The sequence below is a fragment of the Gracilinanus agilis genome, chromosome 3 (genome assembly GCF_016433145.1).
Source record: "Gracilinanus agilis isolate LMUSP501 chromosome 3, AgileGrace, whole genome shotgun sequence".
Lineage (NCBI taxonomy): Eukaryota > Metazoa > Chordata > Mammalia > Didelphimorphia > Didelphidae > Gracilinanus > Gracilinanus agilis.
This window is the reverse complement of record NC_058132.1, coordinates 217,493,881-217,512,213: the sequence shown is the minus strand read 5'-3', so window position 1 is coordinate 217,512,213 and position 18,333 is coordinate 217,493,881. Positions and strand designations below refer to the sequence as shown.

Genomic DNA, 18,333 nt, shown 5'->3' with positions numbered 1-18,333 from the left:
GTAGAATAGAAACATGCTATCAAATACCAGGTCCAAAGGTATAAGAGATTTATTTGTATTTGTAGAATATATTGTGCCAGATTCCTCCAATTAATTTACAGGATAAATGTGGTAAAAATTTCTAAGCTGCTCTTGAGCTATAAATACTAAGCATATCAAGCATCTCTATAAATTTTATGAGCTTCACATAAATATCATTCCAGAAACACAAACACACACACACACACACAATTAACAAACACATAAAAACAATCAGAACTGAACCATGCATTGAGAATGGGAATTGCAAAAGATTAAACCCAAATGAATTAAATGCAGGCATAGAATTTCACTGTTTTCTTTTTGTCGAGGAAATGCTCTATCAAAGCACTGGTGAAGATTTTCAAGTTTGTGTGCCTAAACTGCAACCTCAAGCTGCCTGTGAGCTCCCCCCCCGCGCCCCCCCCGCTCTCCCCGACCCCCATTACCTCAAAGAACGGAGGGAGGAATTGCCTGTTTTGGGTGGCTGGAAAGAGGGACGAGGCATGCAAAAAATATCCTCAAGCACTGGGAGGAGGAACAGAGCAACTCCCCCAGTGCCAGCTTGGTACACATGCTAATACTTCACCAATGGTGCTCTATCACCAATATACAACCTAAGGTTATCGTGCTGGTGTTGAAAAGACACACAGAATACAAATTTGGCTGTTAGTGATTTTTAAGGAAATTTTTGGGATTATGCATTTGAATGAATAAATGTAAAAGCATTTATTAAATGCTTAATAGATGTCAAGCACATTTCATATAGTATATACAAAACTCAAAAAAAAAGGCATTTTAGCTTTTGGGCAAAGGACAGACAACTTCTGTATCTGTATACTCCCTTTGCTCACGTAAACTGTTACAGTAATAAAGGGAAGCTGTTTGTGACTGGTAATTAGGAAATCTTAGTGCCCTCAAGTGGTTACAATATGCCACTGCGATTACTAAGAATTCACAGAAAACAGGCATATTAATATGGCATCTATAAATTAGAGAATCCAAAGAATGATCAAAGATTCAGAATTCGAAGAAACTTTAAAGTCCTTCCAGTCCAACCCTCTTATTGACTTCTGCGGTTCCTTCTCATTTGAATTCTATGACACTCTGAATCCATCTCCTTAGGTCCAGCAAGCACAGCACATCAGACATCCCCTCCAGAGATGAATGGACATTCCAATTTCAAAGACCATCAGTGAAGGAAATTCCATGCCTTTTATTCTAGGAACACTTTCCCAAGAAATTCTTTCTTATGTTTAACTTAACTTCCACTGTCCTGAAACTTAAAACTTCTTCAAGGAATCTTTTCTGGCTTTCCTTAATAGTAGTGCCTTCTTTTTGAAATTAACTCCAATTCCTCTTGTAAATACCTTGTTTGCACTAAGTTATTTTCATGTTCTGTTCCTCATGGGATTGTGAGTTCTTTGAGGGTAGGGACTATTTTTACCATTTTTTTCTATCCACAGCACTTAGCAGTGTCTAGCACATAACAGATGCTCAAAAAGAAATTTGTATTGACATAATTTAAAAGTATACTTCCCCGTTTACTCTCAGTGGATATGTACAACAAATGATCATAATGCTATCTATGCATTAGGGTTTATAAACAATGATTGTGACCCTCCAGATCATTCCATTTTTTTCCTCTTTAAAAAATAAAACAAAACATGTCTCTATGTGTTTTCAGAGAACTTTTCTGATATTTTAAAACTTCTCAACTTTAATCAAAATACTTCACATCAAACTACCATAAAAAAAATTAAAAAAAAGGAAATCTTTTTTTAGGCCATCACATCTCAAGTTCAGCCATTTCCTGATGAATTCTCATCAACCATCAGGAAAGTCCCCGAGAAAACTTTGTGACTCACCTCACCAGCACTGTGACTGCGCTGCCTGGTCAGATGTTGCCGATGTACCAAAGCGCTTGTGGGTCTGCTGCTCTGCAGTGGGAGCCGAGGGTCAATGAAAGTGGTGGTACGAGAATTATGGTCAACAAAAAAAGCCTAGAAGACAGACAAACTCATAAGTACTCAGATACTTGCTACATCTATAGCTCTAACATTCCTACACTAATGAGCTATCATACAGCCTGCAGTTAAGCAAATATACTTAGGATTCACTCGCTTAACCTCCTTTTATTACACCCTTCAAGTCTTTGTCTTTTTGTTAATATCCTTTTATAAGACATATTATTACAGAATTCTGAAATTGTAATGGAACTGAAAGTTCACTTATTTCAACCTTTTCCCTTGCACAGATAGAGAAACTAAGGCCAAGAGATTAAGTGATCTGTCAATGGTCAAACAGTTTTAGTGTTGTCCTGGAGTCATTTTTGGAGTTTTCTCGGCAAAGACACTGACTGGAAATCTTTGCCATTTCCTTTTCCTGTTCATTTTACAGATGGGGAAACTGAGGAAAACAGGCTTCAGTGACTTATTGAAGGTCACAGTCTATATTTGAACTCCAGACTCCAAGCCTAGCACTATATCCACTATATCGTTTAGCTGCCATAGTTTTAGTGAGACCCCAAAGATTCTCAGGGGCATTCCTGTATGGTATTTCTGGCTTTTTCCTTTCTGTTTTGTTTCTACTGCTGGTATCCTAGTTCAGTCCTGGAGTATTTCAACAGCCTTTAAAGTGGTAACCTTGTCTTTAATCTCTTAAAGTTCCCTTACAATCCATCTGGCACATTGCTGCTGGGATGATTTTCTGAAACTTGTGCTTTGATCAGGTCAATCCTCCCATCCCCTCCAAAAACCTTTATTAGTGTCCTCTGACCCACAGAATAAATCTATAGATTGTGTCCTAAACCCTTGACATCAAGGCTCTTAAAAGAATTAAGCCCTACATCTTTTTGGTGGAGAGACTAATTACATACATTTAAAAGGCAGAATACCATCACAGATAATAAGATTTGAGCCTCTCAGTCAGCATCTGTACTCCCTACTTAAAGGAAAATTAGTTTAAGTGAGTTTGCCATTATCGAGATAAAATTAATTAAGCCATCCAAGATAAAAGGACCTATCAGGAGAATACTAGTAAACCAGGAAACCACAACCTATAAATATGACAGAATGTGTCAGCACAGATGATCTCAGGCCTTAAGCAGAGGGGATGACTTACTGCACAAGCAAAATATAAAAGCAATGACTTTTCACACTGGGGAAAATGGTGTCACAGGATACTGTGAACACAAAGGAAAGAGCGAAACTAGGTGAATTCCATGGGCTACTGGAAAAACGCTGCCTAAGAAAAATAGTTCAACCATTCTAGGTATTGAAATACTTTGTTCATCGACTGAAGCTCATTTTACTTTGTGATAAAACAACAGCTGCAAACCAGACAAAAATTATTTTTAAAAACTTCTGAAGACAATCTTGTTGCTGAGAAATAGGCCAATTTAAACTAAAATAAATTGAAGTACGAGAAAAGGATAATAGCTTCTGATAATAATGATCATTACATTATATAATTCATTTGCAAAGACCTTTAATTACATTGTCTCATTTGATTTTTATAGAAGTTTCATAAGGAATGTGCAATGTGTATTATTATTCTCAGTTTACAGAATAGGGGACTAAGGATAAGAGAGGTTAAGTAACTTGCTCAGGTACTAAATATTAGAAGTAGGATTTAAACTCAAGCCTTCCTAATTCCAAGTTCTGTACTTTTTCCACTATAATAAAATTTAAAAAAAAAATAATGCTTCTCTACACCAGAAATGGAAAAGAAAAACCCTGCCCCCCTCCACATACAGCCTCCTTGTCCCTTTTGTGAATATATAGGTGTACCTACATGTGAACAATTGTCCCTTTGATGCCACCAACCACTTAATTCCAGATATAAAGAATATAGTGAAAACAATTTTAGTTAAAAATAAAAGAATAGAGCGAGTGGAGCTCCTAGATGAGAAAGCATTCCTAATTCTATTCTGCTCTATTTCCCCTCAGAAATTTCTCTAGGATCCATCCTTTTGTGATCCTTACTATTATGTACCTAGTTCAGGGCCTCATTACTTCTTCCCTATTGCAAAAGCCTTCTAACTAAGTGCTCTAACTCTAATAACCTTCTGCCCTCATTAAAAGGAAAACTATGATAGGCACAATTTGCTATCTTGGATCTTCCAAGACTAGACCTAAATTCTAACCTCTCTGCCCATAATACTGCCAAAGAGGTAACAAGATGCTATTTCATTTGGAAGGTAGGAAGGTTCACTTAGGCTGTTTCTTTCCATCTCTAAAGACGTCTTCAATGGGAACTGACTGGTTCTCACACATGAATAGTGGTTACACCTATTTTAAGAGACTAGATAACCCAACCTCAAAATTTTATCTCCTAGAGTCATGTTCAGTTCTCATGCACTTCAAAAGTTAGTAGCATCTCATAGCTGAAGGATATGTTGTTCAATTATATTGTTGACCATGGTGCTTAAGAAAGAAGAGGAAACACTAGCATTAAAATAGGATGAGATATTTACACAGTTTTGTTTCTTTGGAATGCTTTTGGTAGACTGGTCATTTGATAGCATCGGCAATGTATTTTGAAAAACAATCCCCTACGTAATTATTGGGCTGTGTATATAGGTCAAACGTGATTTACATTTAGTGTCACAGTATAATTGGGTGTTCAGAAGCTTGTCTAGTGTCCATTCTCTCAATAAAGCTTTTACTACAAGACATCACTTGAAAACAGACCTAGTACCATGAAAATAATAAATTAGTTTAACAAGAAAATAAAAAAAAAAACCTCATACCAGTACAGAAGCATAGAAATGCTGGATTATCTTAAATGATGAAGTGAGAAAGTTATAAAGTTAGATTTTTCTTCTTCTCTGTCACTCTTACTTTAATGTTTAATCTTCACACTCTCCCATATACTAATTCCTATCCCTCTGAATACAATCTTGCCTAGGTTTCCTCTGTTTTTAAGTAAAACAAGCAAATAAAGAAACTTTCTGTAGATATCCGATGCTACTGAATTTCCTTCTCTTCCATATTCCCTCACCTGCCCTTCCAGGCTTTTCTTTTTTCCATAAAACTGTTCTAAAGAATTATCCACACTTACTGCTTTTATTTCCCATCTTAATCCTAAAAAGTATGCAATATAGCTTTTACCCTCAATGCTTTATTGCTTAGATCCAATGGCTTTTTTCTCAGTCTTCATGCACTGAACTCTGCCATTTTTGATACTGTTTTGTTTTGACACTTTGACACTGTTGTTCCCTTTTATTTTCATGGACATCTGCTTTTGTGGCTTCTGTGATATAGCTTGTCTTTGCTCTCTCCATTGGCTTATTTTCCTTCATCGTCTCCCTTTAATGGGTTTTCTAGGATTTTGCCATAAGCTTTCTCTCCCTTACACATTCTCCCTTGGCAATTCTATCTATGGCTTTAACTGACATCTCTATGATGAAGATAACTAAATCTTTCCCAGCCAACCTAACCTGTCTGTAGTTTCACTCATACTTCCAACTCTGCTAGGTCTCTCCATTTGGATGTTTTGACATATTCAAAGCTTAACTCATCACCTTCTCACGGTTAAACCAACACTTTCTTCCTGATGTTTTTATATCTTTAAGATAACCAACCTCCCCTTCATTTCAAGGAAGCAACCAGGTGGTAGAGTAGATAGACCACCAAACCTAGGAAGGAAAGAAGACACACTCAAATATTTAACCCTGGGCAAATTACTTAACCTCTGTTTGCCTCAGTTTCCTCTATTCTTAAATGGGGATAATAATATTATCTACTTCCCAAGGTTGTTGTGAAGATTAAAACTTTGCAAACTTTAAAGTTATATAAATAGTAGCTATTATTATTATATTATTATTATTACTTCAAAAATGATGTTTTTCTTCTCCATCTTCCTTGCCCCTTATATTTAATAACTTACTAAGCCTTGGCAGTTATACCTCTGAAAGTTCTCTAAGATCCATCGTCTTCTTGCTACTCTAACCGCTATTAGCCTAGTTCGGATCCTCATTAATTCTTTCCTAAAATATTGCAAAACCTTTCTAAGCTAGGTGCTCTATCTCTAATCTGTTTCTTTCCAAATCACTTCAGTGGATCTGTTGTAATCTCATTCCATAACACATCCATACTTTCTAATCCTGTGTAATTTTTATTTATTCCCTTTCACTGATCATCCATAAAGGAATTACCCAACATGCTAAAGACCTTCCTCTAGGTCTTTTTATGTTTTGTGGGAAGTAGTACAACACTTGAGTTTTCCATCCCTCATTCCCACTGTGTGACCAGTTCACTTCCTTTTCTAATCATACATTTCCTGAATAAGCTTCCTTATAATTATACCCCCAACCTAGGCTATTTAAATAAGCTATTGATGCTTTAAAAATAGAGAACAGATGGGAAGAAAGGAAGGCACCTGTTATTATGTTTCATACAAAATTTCAAACAATACAACTTAACTGTCATTCATAATGATGAGACTGATCCTTAGTCAATGACCCTTTGTTCCTTGTTCCTTGTTCCTTGTTCAATGATCATTTATATGAAGGAAAGTAAAAATGCAAAGATAGATATTTGAGGCAGGTAGGTAGTGCAGTAGATAGCACACTAAGCCTAGAGTCAAGAAGACTTTGAGTTCGAATCTAGACTCAACACTAACTAGCTGTGTGACCCTGGGCAAGTCACTTAACCCCTATTTGCCTCAGTTTCTCATCTGTAAAATGGAGATACTCTGAAGAAAGAAATGGTAAATTACTCCTGAATCTTTGACAAGAAGTCTCCACAGGGTCACATAAGAGCCAGGCACGACTGAATAACTAAACAAATGTGATAAGGGGTGCAACACATTACAACCAATGAGTTACAAAGAATACCTGACACAAAGGATGCCCTTAAAGAAATGGTTGATCAAAAAACAAGATGGCTTTTATTTAATTGTAAGCATGAGGAATAGTTTGGACAGTTTATATGTTCCATAGTAGACTCAAGATTTCAAGAGATCATGAGGAAAGCATCTAGCGTATTGAGTTGATCCCCTATGGTGGAAGGTCAGGTCAGACTGGCATGCATTGCAATCTGCATCTCTAGAGGACAGAACCACATTGGTGAGGTTGAGAGATCTGGAGTTCTGAATATCTTTTAAATGATGTTTCCTGTTTGAGTCATCTTTGGAAGTAGGCTGTAGCTACTTTCCCCTACATTGACCCTTTGGAATTATGGTGGTTGACAATTTGCAACCATAGAGAACATTTTTGTATTTTAAAAATGGACTTCTTGTGGTTAGGAGCAGCCTGGGATTGTTAAAAGCAAATGCAATCCAGCTTACTCTCTCCTATGGCCCACTTATTATCTATTGGTAGTGCCTAACCCAGTTATATAAATGGATATACTGACAATGGACTGGCCCTCCAACTAGCCATCCAAACTATGTGGTAGTGTGAAAAGGGCCTTTTTAATCGTATAGTCTTTCCCTGCATGGACTTTAACTGCTTTTTTTGCATAATCATGGCTTTCAATAAAGTGGCTCTCTAATGTTCAGGGTTTGATGCATTCAATGTAATATCACCTCCAAACCTAGACATCTGGACTATTTCAACATGTATGGAAAATCTTTCTCCCTTTTGGACTTAGCATAGGGCCAGTTCCATGACGATGGATAACACATTTGGCAAGCATATGTCTCTCTGTTTTATGCCTTATTTGATGGTAATAATCTGAGAATCATTAAAGTGAATTATCTATAGGGCTGTTTTACCAAGTTAACCAATACATAAAAGAGTCCTTATTAGAAGAGAGCCTCTAAGATTGTGCTTTGTTCTACTGAATCAAATGCTTGTTTGAAATAGAGAAAAACAAGAAACACCTAGAAATCTTGCATTCTTTGCATTTTTCAGGCAATTGTGTGACTAAGAAGATGTAGTCTGCTATAGCAAGACATCCATAAAAATCTACTTGTGGGGGCAGCTGGGTAGCTCAGTGGAGTGGGAGTCAGGCCTAGAGACAGGAGGTCCTAGGTTCAAACCCAGCCTCAGCCACTTCCTAGCTGTGTGACCCTGGGCAAGTCACTTGACCCCCATTGCCCACCCTTACCACTCTTCCACCTATGAGACAATACACCGAAGTACAAGGGTTTAAAAAAAATCTACTTGTTCTTATTGAATATTTTCAAGGAGAGATGTCAATACCATTCTCAAAGAGAACTGTCTGAGCAAAGAAGATGATTAGTTGATCATGTAGGAGAGTGCATCTCTCTTTTACAGTCTACTCCCCTGCCTCAAAGGTAGCAAGAAGCCAGCTGCACATTAGGTGGAACTTTTACGATCAATTTATGGAGAGATATGGATAAGATTCATTCATTCATTCATTCATTTTTGTTTTATTTTTTATTTTTTAGAATATTTTTCCATGGTTACAGGAAAGATCCATTTTTGATAGGCAGGAATGAGGAGATTTCAACCTATCACTAAAAGGAATACCCACCTTAATAAGCTAATGGATGAATTTGATTATTGGATTTTCCTTTACTTGACATCTTTATTGTAGATCATGGTTTGGCCCCAGTCTCACCATCAAGGCTTATCTATAATTATTCTCCATGCACAATAATCTCCCATCAAACTGGACAATTTCCTAAATATCTTTAGGCTTTCTTATCTTTATGCATTTATTTCATAATCTTCTCTTTCCCTAGAATGTCCTTCCCCTATGGTTCTGCTCACTTAATCACTCATTTTTCAAGCCTTAGTTTAAATAGAATTGTTTAGTATAGTTTTCCCAAATCCCCATAGCATCATGAATTTTAAGATCAATATGGGATAGTGATTTCTGTGTCTTGTTTCCTTAATAAACTGTAAGTTTGGGGGCAGCTAGGTGGCACAGTGGATAGAATATTGGGCCTGTGATTAGGAAGATCCATCTTCCTGAGTTTAAATCCAGTCTCAGACACTAACTAGCTGTGTGATCCTGGGCATGTCACTTGTTTGCCTCAGTTTCCTCACCTATAAAACGAGCTGGAGAAGGAAATGGAAAACCACTCCAGTATCTTTGCCAAGAAAACCCCAGATGGGGTTGCAAAGAGTCGGATATGACTTAAATGACTGAACCACCACAATAAAAACCTAGAATCTCTAGGACAAGGACTATATCTTAATCACTTCCTATGTCAAATAGTGTTGTATCTCTGAGTAAGTGCCCAATAAATTTAGAGAGCCAACTTTGAGGTCCAGAAGACAGGTTCAAATCCTGCATATGACACATACGAGCTGTGTGACTATGGGTAAGTCACAATCTTTCAGCACCCCAGGTGATTCTCAAAAATTGTTAAAAGATTTGCAGATCTGCATCCCTGGAGGGAGTTTCCTACACTGATGAAATCATGCATTTGGATTAAACAAAAGAAAACAAAACAACAGACAGGGAGGCCACTTGTGATCTAAGGGACACTATCCCTCCCCATAATACAGAAAACCTTTTCTTTCTCTCCTTTACTGTTTGGTTGTTCCATACTCTTTGTGACCCCATTCAGGGTTTTCTTGGCAAAGACACTGGAGTGGTTTGCCATTTCCTTCTCCAGCTCATCTGAGAGATGAGGAAACTGAGGCAGAGTTAAGTGACTTGCCCATGATCACACAGCTAGTAAGTGTCTGAGGCCAGATTTGAACTCAGGAAGATAAGTCTCCCTGACTCCATTCCTGGCACTCTAGTCATGTATTATCGAACCGCCCTTCTCTCCTTCTGCTCTGTCTCCATATTTCTCTCTCCCACTACCGTCTACTTTTCTGCCTTTGATACTTTCCTACCCAACACCTAGGTCCTTTTAGTGACTTCACTGGCACCGAATGACAACCCAGGTCTTCTCAGGATTTAAGAGACCCCTGAGAGCTCTGCTCTAGAATGTATGCTTCAGGCACTCCCTGCATGAAATACCCTTTCCTAACCCATTTGTGAGACTGCTGTGGGTGGTAGAAAGGTGACATTTTTCTAACTCACAAAGGGTTGGTGTTTCAGAGGCAGATGGAATGTTATGTGTATTGTTTACACATGCTTGTTCAGTCTGCCAAGTACTTTGGGAGCAAGGTCCTGGGGAAGAACTCCCTCAAAACCACATACCTACAGCACTAATAGAATGCAGGATGAGGAATCAAGACCCAGGCATTCCAGGGCTGGCACCAGCCGTGACCTTGGACCAGATTGCTTAGTTCCCGACTTTCTCTGCCTGCCGATAAAGGATTACTTAGCTCACAGGAGAGCTGGGAACATTTATGCACTTATTCAAAGGATAAGGAAAGCCTGTGAAAGGCACACTATGGATAGAAAGAGCCTCATTTCTCTATGTCATGCAGATATTAATGACTACAAATCATTCTGATGCTCACCACCATCAAATTCCCTCTAATTAATTCTGGGGGAAGGAATGTTTCCCATAGGACATCTTAACTAGTTCAAGCCAGTACAGAAATTGACCTAATACTCTTTTATTTAGGGCACACTATATTTCTTAATTCCCTAATACTATATAATTATCTATTAAAAGCACCTAGCATTTGCTTATGTATTCAGTTTGAAGAAACAACATGTCACACTGATTGCGTGAACAGAGGATTATATCAGACATCTAGGCTTGCTCTCAGTAAAGTAATTGTGGAACAATAGAGCAGCATAGAACCACTGATGTGAAGTTTCATTAAAGAAATTAATTCAAGCTTCCTAGCTCTGTGCTAATGAACACTAGAATCATGGTGAAACACAAAAGGAATGCAAATACACCAAACTCTAGTCTCATTTCAAAAACTTCTGCCCTTTCACTGCTTCAGGGCACAGTCAAAGCCAGGAAATTTAAGACAGTTGGAGCCAAGTAGTATTTCAACACGGCCAAAAATAATATACTTTTTTCTTCTCGCAATACTAAAAAAAATGTTCTTATTTTAAGATCAGAAAAGGATATTAGTATTTTTAAGTCATAACAACTACAGTCTCAACAAAACCAGAATATAGTTTCAAAAGAAATTAAAATTGTCTACATGTAAATTTTTGCCAAATAAATTGAGGATCCATAAAAGTGCACACACGAACCCTGTTCATACGTACATACTGAGCAACCATGTCCTTTTCCAAAGGGCTTTAATAGTGAGATAATATAACCATAACTTGAGAATGAGGCACTACAATAAATCTAGATTGGCAATCTCAAGTCTTAGTTTTATAACATACTACAATGTTGGAAAACAGAATCTATTTTAATTTACTCCAATTAAAAGTATTCCTTCCTCAGAGCTATGGAGTACAGACAACTGTTTTCTCTACATTGTTCCCTTTCTCCCCACACAATCTTTTGATCATGGTAGAAGTGTAGAAAAGGCATGAATGATACTATTTGCTGAAGACAAAAGGAATATTTCACTTTAATTAGAAAGCAAGGGATAGTGGTGAGAAGGGCAAGGATCTCTTTGGTTAAAGAATGGTTACTTGCTGTAAGGGTGAAAGGGTTGAAGAGAAAAGATCATATAAATATATATTTATACACACATGTATGCATATATAAGAGCATTATATATATATGTGTGTGTGTATGTGTGTATATATGTACACATGTGTACATACCTTTGAGCCATTATCTAATGACCCCACAAGGACATTTTCCTTTCCTTCCTCAATGAGTTCAAAGCCTGGCACAGTCTCTTTTCAGAATTATAACTTTATATCAGGGGACTTTGACATATATATTGATGTTCTTCCAAAAAACCTAACTTCCCAGTTCCTCAATAGATTAATTCTCACAACCTAATAGTCCTCAACTCCACGCTCACCTAAACCATTACTAATAACCTAAATCTCACCCATAATCCCTGAGTGTTCCTCCTTCATGCACTCTTAAATTTCCTTAACTGGTCACAATCTTTTCTCATTACATCTTTGCCTAATGCATTAGATCTCCAAACCCTAGTCTTTGAACACATCATTACTTCTGTTCTCTTTACCATTCAGTTCCTTGGTCCATCAGTCCTGCACTGACTAAACTCTTCTCTCATTCCTATCATGACTCCTTGATAAACCAGTTCAATTCTATACTATCTTTTATTCTTGGATCCTTTGTCCCATTCTCCTATCAATGATCTTTTGTTGTTTAGTTGTTTTTTAGTCATGTATGATTCTTTGTGATCGCATTTGGGGTTTTCTTGGCAATGACTCTAGAATGGTTTGCCATTTCCGTCTCCAGATCATTTTAAATGAGGAAACTAAGTCAAACAGGGTTAAGGGACTTGCCTAGGGTCACACAGCTAATAAGTAATTGATTCTGGATTTGAATTCAGGTTCTCCTGACACTAATCCTGGCACGCTATCTATCCCACAACCTAGTTAGCTGACCAAACTCCAACCATAAAATAGTCCCACTTTCTACCGAATAAAAAGAACTGGAAAAAAAATCATGAAACAATGCTAACTGGATCCTCTTCAAATTTACATTATCTAATCTCTGGACCTTATTGCACCAAGGCAATCATTCTACTCCTGAATCAATTTGCTATTGACTTCCCACATCTAGTTTGAAGCCTTTTCATCTCTTCTCAAATCATCCGTAGCACTCTTTTCCTCAACCTCTTAGCTGGGGCCCTCACATTTAATTTTAAAAATTGAGACCATTTTCTGAGAGCTCCTTCTTCTCCTCCTTAATTCATATCAGACATCTTCCCTCACTCTCTTCTCCTTTACTCCAGTCTCAAAGAGGTGGCCCTTCTCCTTGCCGAAGGCATACCACTTAAACGCACACTTGATCACACGCCCTTGCCATCATCTCCAGAAGATTTCCTCATCTATCATCAACCTCATTCCCTCTAATCTTCACCCTTTCCCTGTATACTGCTTTCTTCCCTAATGCCTACAAACACACCCATGTCACCCCTATCCTTGAATAAACATTCAACCTTCATTTAATCCTGCCATCACCACTATCATCCTACATCTCTCCTCCTCTTCTTAGCTAAACTTCTTGAGAAATCTGCACACATAAGGTATATCTACTTCCTCTCTTTGCTCTCTCTTTTAGATTCTCTCCAATCTAGGTCCTGATCTCATCATTTGACCAAAACTACTCTTTCCAAAGTTATTAATGTTCTTTTTTAACTATTTATTTTAGATAATCATTTAAAAAATTGAGTTCCAAATTCACTTTCTCCCTGTAGCCCCTCATCCAAGCACTGAGAATATAAGTAATATGACACATACATGTAAAGTTATACAAAAACTTCCATATTAGCCATATTACCAAGAAAAGAAGAAAAATAAAATGAAAAAATATGCTTCAATCTACACTCGGAGTTCATTGGTTCTCTCTAGAGGTGGATAGTATTTTTCAGCATGAAGCCTTTGGAATTGCCTTAGATCACTGTGTTGATCAGACCAAGTAAGTCTTTTACAATTTGTTAGTCATTACAATATTGTGACTATTGTATACAGTGCTTTCCTGATTTCTGCTCACCTCATTCTATGTCAGTTTCTATAGATCTTCCCAGGTTTTTCTGAAACAATCTTCCCAATTAATTTTTATAGAACAATAGTATTACATCACATTCATATATCACAACTTGTTCAATCATTCCTTAATTGATGAGTATCTCTTCAATTTCCAATTTGGCACCACAAAAAGAGATAACTATAAACATTTTTGTATATATAGTTCCTTTTCCTTTTTCTTTGATCTTTTAGAGAGATAGGCCCAGTAGTTATATTGCTAGGTAAAAGGTATACACACTTTTTTTAACAACACATTGGGAATAATTCCAAATTGTTCTCCAGAATAATTAGACCAATTCACAACTCTGCCAGCAATGCATTAGTGTCTCTATTTTTCCATATATCCTTCACATCTGCCATTTTCCTTTTTTATCATGTTAGTTAATCTGATAGGTTTGAGGTGGTATATCAGTATTGTTTTAATTTGTATTTCTTTAATTATTAGCAATTTAGAGGATTTTTTTCAAATGACTATTGATAGCTTTAGTTTCTTTTTCTGAAAACAGCCTGTCCATATCTTTTGACCATTTACCAATTAAGAGATGTTTCCTATTTTTCTAAATTTGGTTTAGTTCCATATATATTTGAGAAATAAAGTCTTTATGAGAGAAATTTGCTCTAAATTCCCCTTCTCCATTTCCTACTTTTCTTCTCATTTTAGCTGTATTAGTTTTATTTGTGCAAAACTTTTTTAATTCCATGTAATCAAAATTATCCTCTTTACTTCCTGTGAACCCCTCTCTATCTCTTATTTGGTCATAAACTTTTCTCTAATCATAGATCTGACCATGTATATTTTTCCATGCTCTTTTGATTTGTTTATGAAACTACTTTTTATGTCTAAATTACATACCTATTTATGTTTACCTTAATTTATGGTGTGAGATTTTGGTCTATACCTAGTTAATGTCAGATTGCTTTCCAGTTTTCCCAGCAATTTTTGTTTAAAAGTGACTTCTTGCCCCCAAAACTGAAATCTTTGGTTTTATCAAACAATAGATTACTATGTTATTTTACTATTGTGTATATTGTATCTAATCTAGTCTACTGATCCACAACTCTTAGGCAGTACAAGACTGATGATTACCACTTTATAATATCATTTGAAATCTGGTACTTCTATGCCACCTTCTTTCACATTTTCTTCATTGATTTCCTTGATATTCTTGACTTTTTGTTCTTCCAGATGAATTTTGTTATTGTTTTGTTCTAGCTCTTTAAAATAATTTTTTGGTAGTTTAATTGGTATGGCACTGAATAAGTAAAATAAGTTAGATAGGATTGTCATTATTATATTGGCTTATCTATCAGTAATTCTTCTTGTTATTTTTTATATTGGCTTACCCAAAAGCAATTAATTTTTTCCAGTTATTTAGATTGTTTTTATGTGAAAATCTATCATCTGTCTGCAGTTATTTCAAATTGGATTTTTCTTTCTACCTCTTCCTGCTGGGTTTTGTTGGTAACATATAGAAATGCTAATGATTTATATGGGTTTATTTTATATACCACAACTTTGCTAAAATTGTTAATTGCTTCAACAAGTTTTTTAGTTGATTCTCTAATTATACCATCATGTTATCTGCAAAGAATGGTATTTTCTTTCCTTGTTACCCATTCTTATTCTTTGAATTTATTTTTCTAGTCTAATTGCTATAGCTAGCATTTCTACCACAATACTGAACAATGGTGATGCTAATGGATATCCTTGCTTCATTACTGATCTTATTGGGATAAGAGAGGGGATGGAGGGAAAGGAGGGGAGGTGGGGAAGAGAAGGAAAGAGGCAGAGAGAGAGATTGAGAGAGATTGAGAGAGAGAGAGAGAGAGAGAGAGAGAGAAAGAGAAAGAAAGAGAAAGCAGAAATGAAAGAGAACTCAAGAAACTTTTAAAATTCCCACTCTTGTAAAAGCAAAAGAACCCTTTAGAATACTTCAAAAATATCATAGTCTATAGACAGAACAGCTTATGTGGTATAGTGGAGTGCTAGGGCTGAAGTCAGAAAAACTCATCTTCCTGAGTTCAAATCCAGCCTCAGATACTTACTAGTTGTATGACTCTGGGCAACTCACTAATCCCTGTTTGCCTCAGTTTCCTCATTTGTAAAGTAAGCTGCAGAAGAAAACAGCAAAGTATCTAGTATCTTAACCAAGAAAATCCCAAATGGGGTCATAAAGTGTCAGATATGACTGAAAAACAACTGAACTACAACAAAGAACTGCACAGGAAAGAAGTTCTAACACCATGTTTCTTTTCCACAATGGCCCAATTAGAAGAGAAATGCAGAGCAGAAACAGCAAATAGTAGCTCTAGAAAAGAAATCAGAAGACCAATTCCCAGAGCAGGAGGAAAAAAAGAAAGGGGGTGGAAAGGATACCAACCAGAATAGAGAAGTATTTCTGGGTGTTTTCCCTGTTATGAGATCCTTGTTCTTCATCACTGCTCTTATGACTCTTATCCCTGACTTCTTGCATCAGGGTCTAAGAATCACATGCTACTAATGATTTGGAGCAGGGATGAGTGTGGATCTGAGGGAAGTGTTTCCAAGTCTTAATTGTGTGTGTGTGTGTGTGTGTGTGTGTGTGTGTGTGTGTGTGTGTGTGTGTAAGCAAAGTGTAAGCAAAGAGTTTCAAATTGGAATTCTGAATGAATTTTCCCTCACAAACCACTGCATAAACTTGGTCAGATTGGATTCTATTCGCAGTGTAGGTACACTGTGTATTAGAAGGCTTTTGTGGAATGGCCTGAACTATTAACCATCATTTATAACATGCTTTTTGTGGGAAAATTAATTCTGAGTTCCAAACGAGAAACTTGCAAATGAACTTCTGGAAAAGAATTTGTTTATTAACTGAATCCAAATTCAGACCCATGCCACAACTAGTCTGATTTGTTCAGCCAAAGAGAGCATCAGATTCTAGTGAAACCAGAAACCATAAGTGGGTATTGACTATGATAGTCTACCTCCAATGAAAACTCCTACTCTGCCATTACATTTCTCCTGCCACCACCACCTCAATTATCAGCTTTAGCATATGGTATGAAAACCAGCCCATACGCCAAATATTGACTCATAGGCATGAAACCTAGGGCCAGCTTCAACTGTGAAAGTTAAAAGTATACACGCATTTCTAGAATAGGAAAAGTACTTTTTTAAAGGGAAGAACACAAGAGACACGAGTTCTTTGATAACAAAGATTGTTCATTTTGGTCTTTGGATTGCCATTATTTAGCAAAATGCTAAGAAAGCAATAATTGCTTAATAAATTCTTGCTGATTTTTTTGGTTGTCCAATTTGTAAGAGATGGAATGGCACTTAAGAGGTTTGAATTGGATAGGATCTTCAAGTGTCTCCAATCTTTGCTTAGAGAAAAGGAATGAAGAAATATCTCCTAAGCCAAATGAAGTGGGAAGGACAACGGAAAGAGGTCAAGGAAAGAAAGTATGGGCTTACTAGCATTTCAGTCATTTCAGTAAGAAAAGAAATAGCACTAATAAGGGAGGCATACTACTTTTTTAAAATAAAATCTAGCATTTTCCTTATGGCATGAATTATGAAAGTATAACAATTACCTCCAAAGTAAAATGTTCTAATTTCCAAAGTAATTTCTTGGACATTAAAAAAATTATTTCCCTTTTCAAAGTAGGTTTGTTTGTTTTTTTTAGGAAAAAAAATAGGTCAAATAAAGTAATTGAGTACCCTTTACTTTCTTCTTTCCACAGTCAAAATTCTTGGATCAATTCAATTCTCACTTCCCCCAATACTTCCGTCTCACTAACATTGTTGTTCAGTTGTTTCAGTGATGTAGGACTCTTCATAACCCCATTTGAGGTTTTCTTGACAAAGATACTAGAATGGTTTGTCACATCCTTCTCTAGCTCATTTTACAATCAGGAAATCGAGGCAAGCAGGGTTCGGTGACTTGCCCAGAATCAAACAACTAGTTAGTATTTGAGGCCAGATTTGAACTCAGGAAGAGAAGTCTTCCTGACTAGGCTCAGTTCTATATTCACTGTACCACCTCGCTACCTCTGCCTTCAATAACTTCTTGCAATATAACTTTTGCCCTCTGTCACACTATTGAAATTGGATTCTTCAAAATGGTTAACAATCTCCTGATTGCTAAATCTCACGGCCTGTTCTCAGCCCCCTCATGGCTTTATACTTATAAAAAATTATAATTTCCAAAATACTTTCATATATTTTCAAAAGACATACGGTACAGCCAGTACCCTACTTTTAAGGATTTTCCTATCAGGAATCTCTGACCATAACCAGTTCCTCTCCTATCTCCTGTTCTCAGCCCTGACTTGACTAAGATTATAAACTCCTTGAAGATAGGGGCTATCTTTTGCTTCTTTTTGTATCATGAGTATTTAGCACAGTGCTTGGCACATAGTAGGTACTTAATTGTTTAAGGAAGACCTGGTTTTGATACTTATAATATCTCAGATAAATCATCTAACCTCTCTGAGAATCAGTTTACTTATCTGCCAAATGAGGATACTGAATTAGATAACCTCCAAGATTCTTTCAAACTCTAAATCTATGATTTTATGATTTTTTTAAAACTAAAACTGTTAAAATTTACAAAGCATTCTCCTCACAACGATCCTATGAGGTGAGCAATGTGTTATTATCTCCATTTAATATATGAGAAAATATACACGCAGAAGAGTTAAGTGAATTGCCCAGGGTCATATCAACCAAACAACTAATGTTTGTTTGATTTTTTAAAAACTCTTACCTTCTGTCTTTGAATTGATACTAAATATTGGTTCCAAGGCAAAAGAGTGGTAAGGGGTAGGCAACTGAGGTTAAGTGATTTCCCCAGGA

General features: G+C 36.6%; 1 protein-coding gene across 1 annotated transcript in view; it reads right to left on the bottom strand.

Moving 5' to 3' along the window:
* The window catches only part of HECW2 (HECT, C2 and WW domain containing E3 ubiquitin protein ligase 2), a 289,847-nt gene that overhangs the window by 86,929 nt on the left and 184,585 nt on the right, over positions 1 to 18,333 (bottom strand). Inside the window, exon 14 of the mRNA XM_044669680.1 lies at positions 1,887 to 2,021. Coding sequence (XP_044525615.1) covers positions 1,887 to 2,021 — 135 coding nt within the window. The remainder of the gene's footprint in view (positions 1 to 1,886; positions 2,022 to 18,333) is intronic.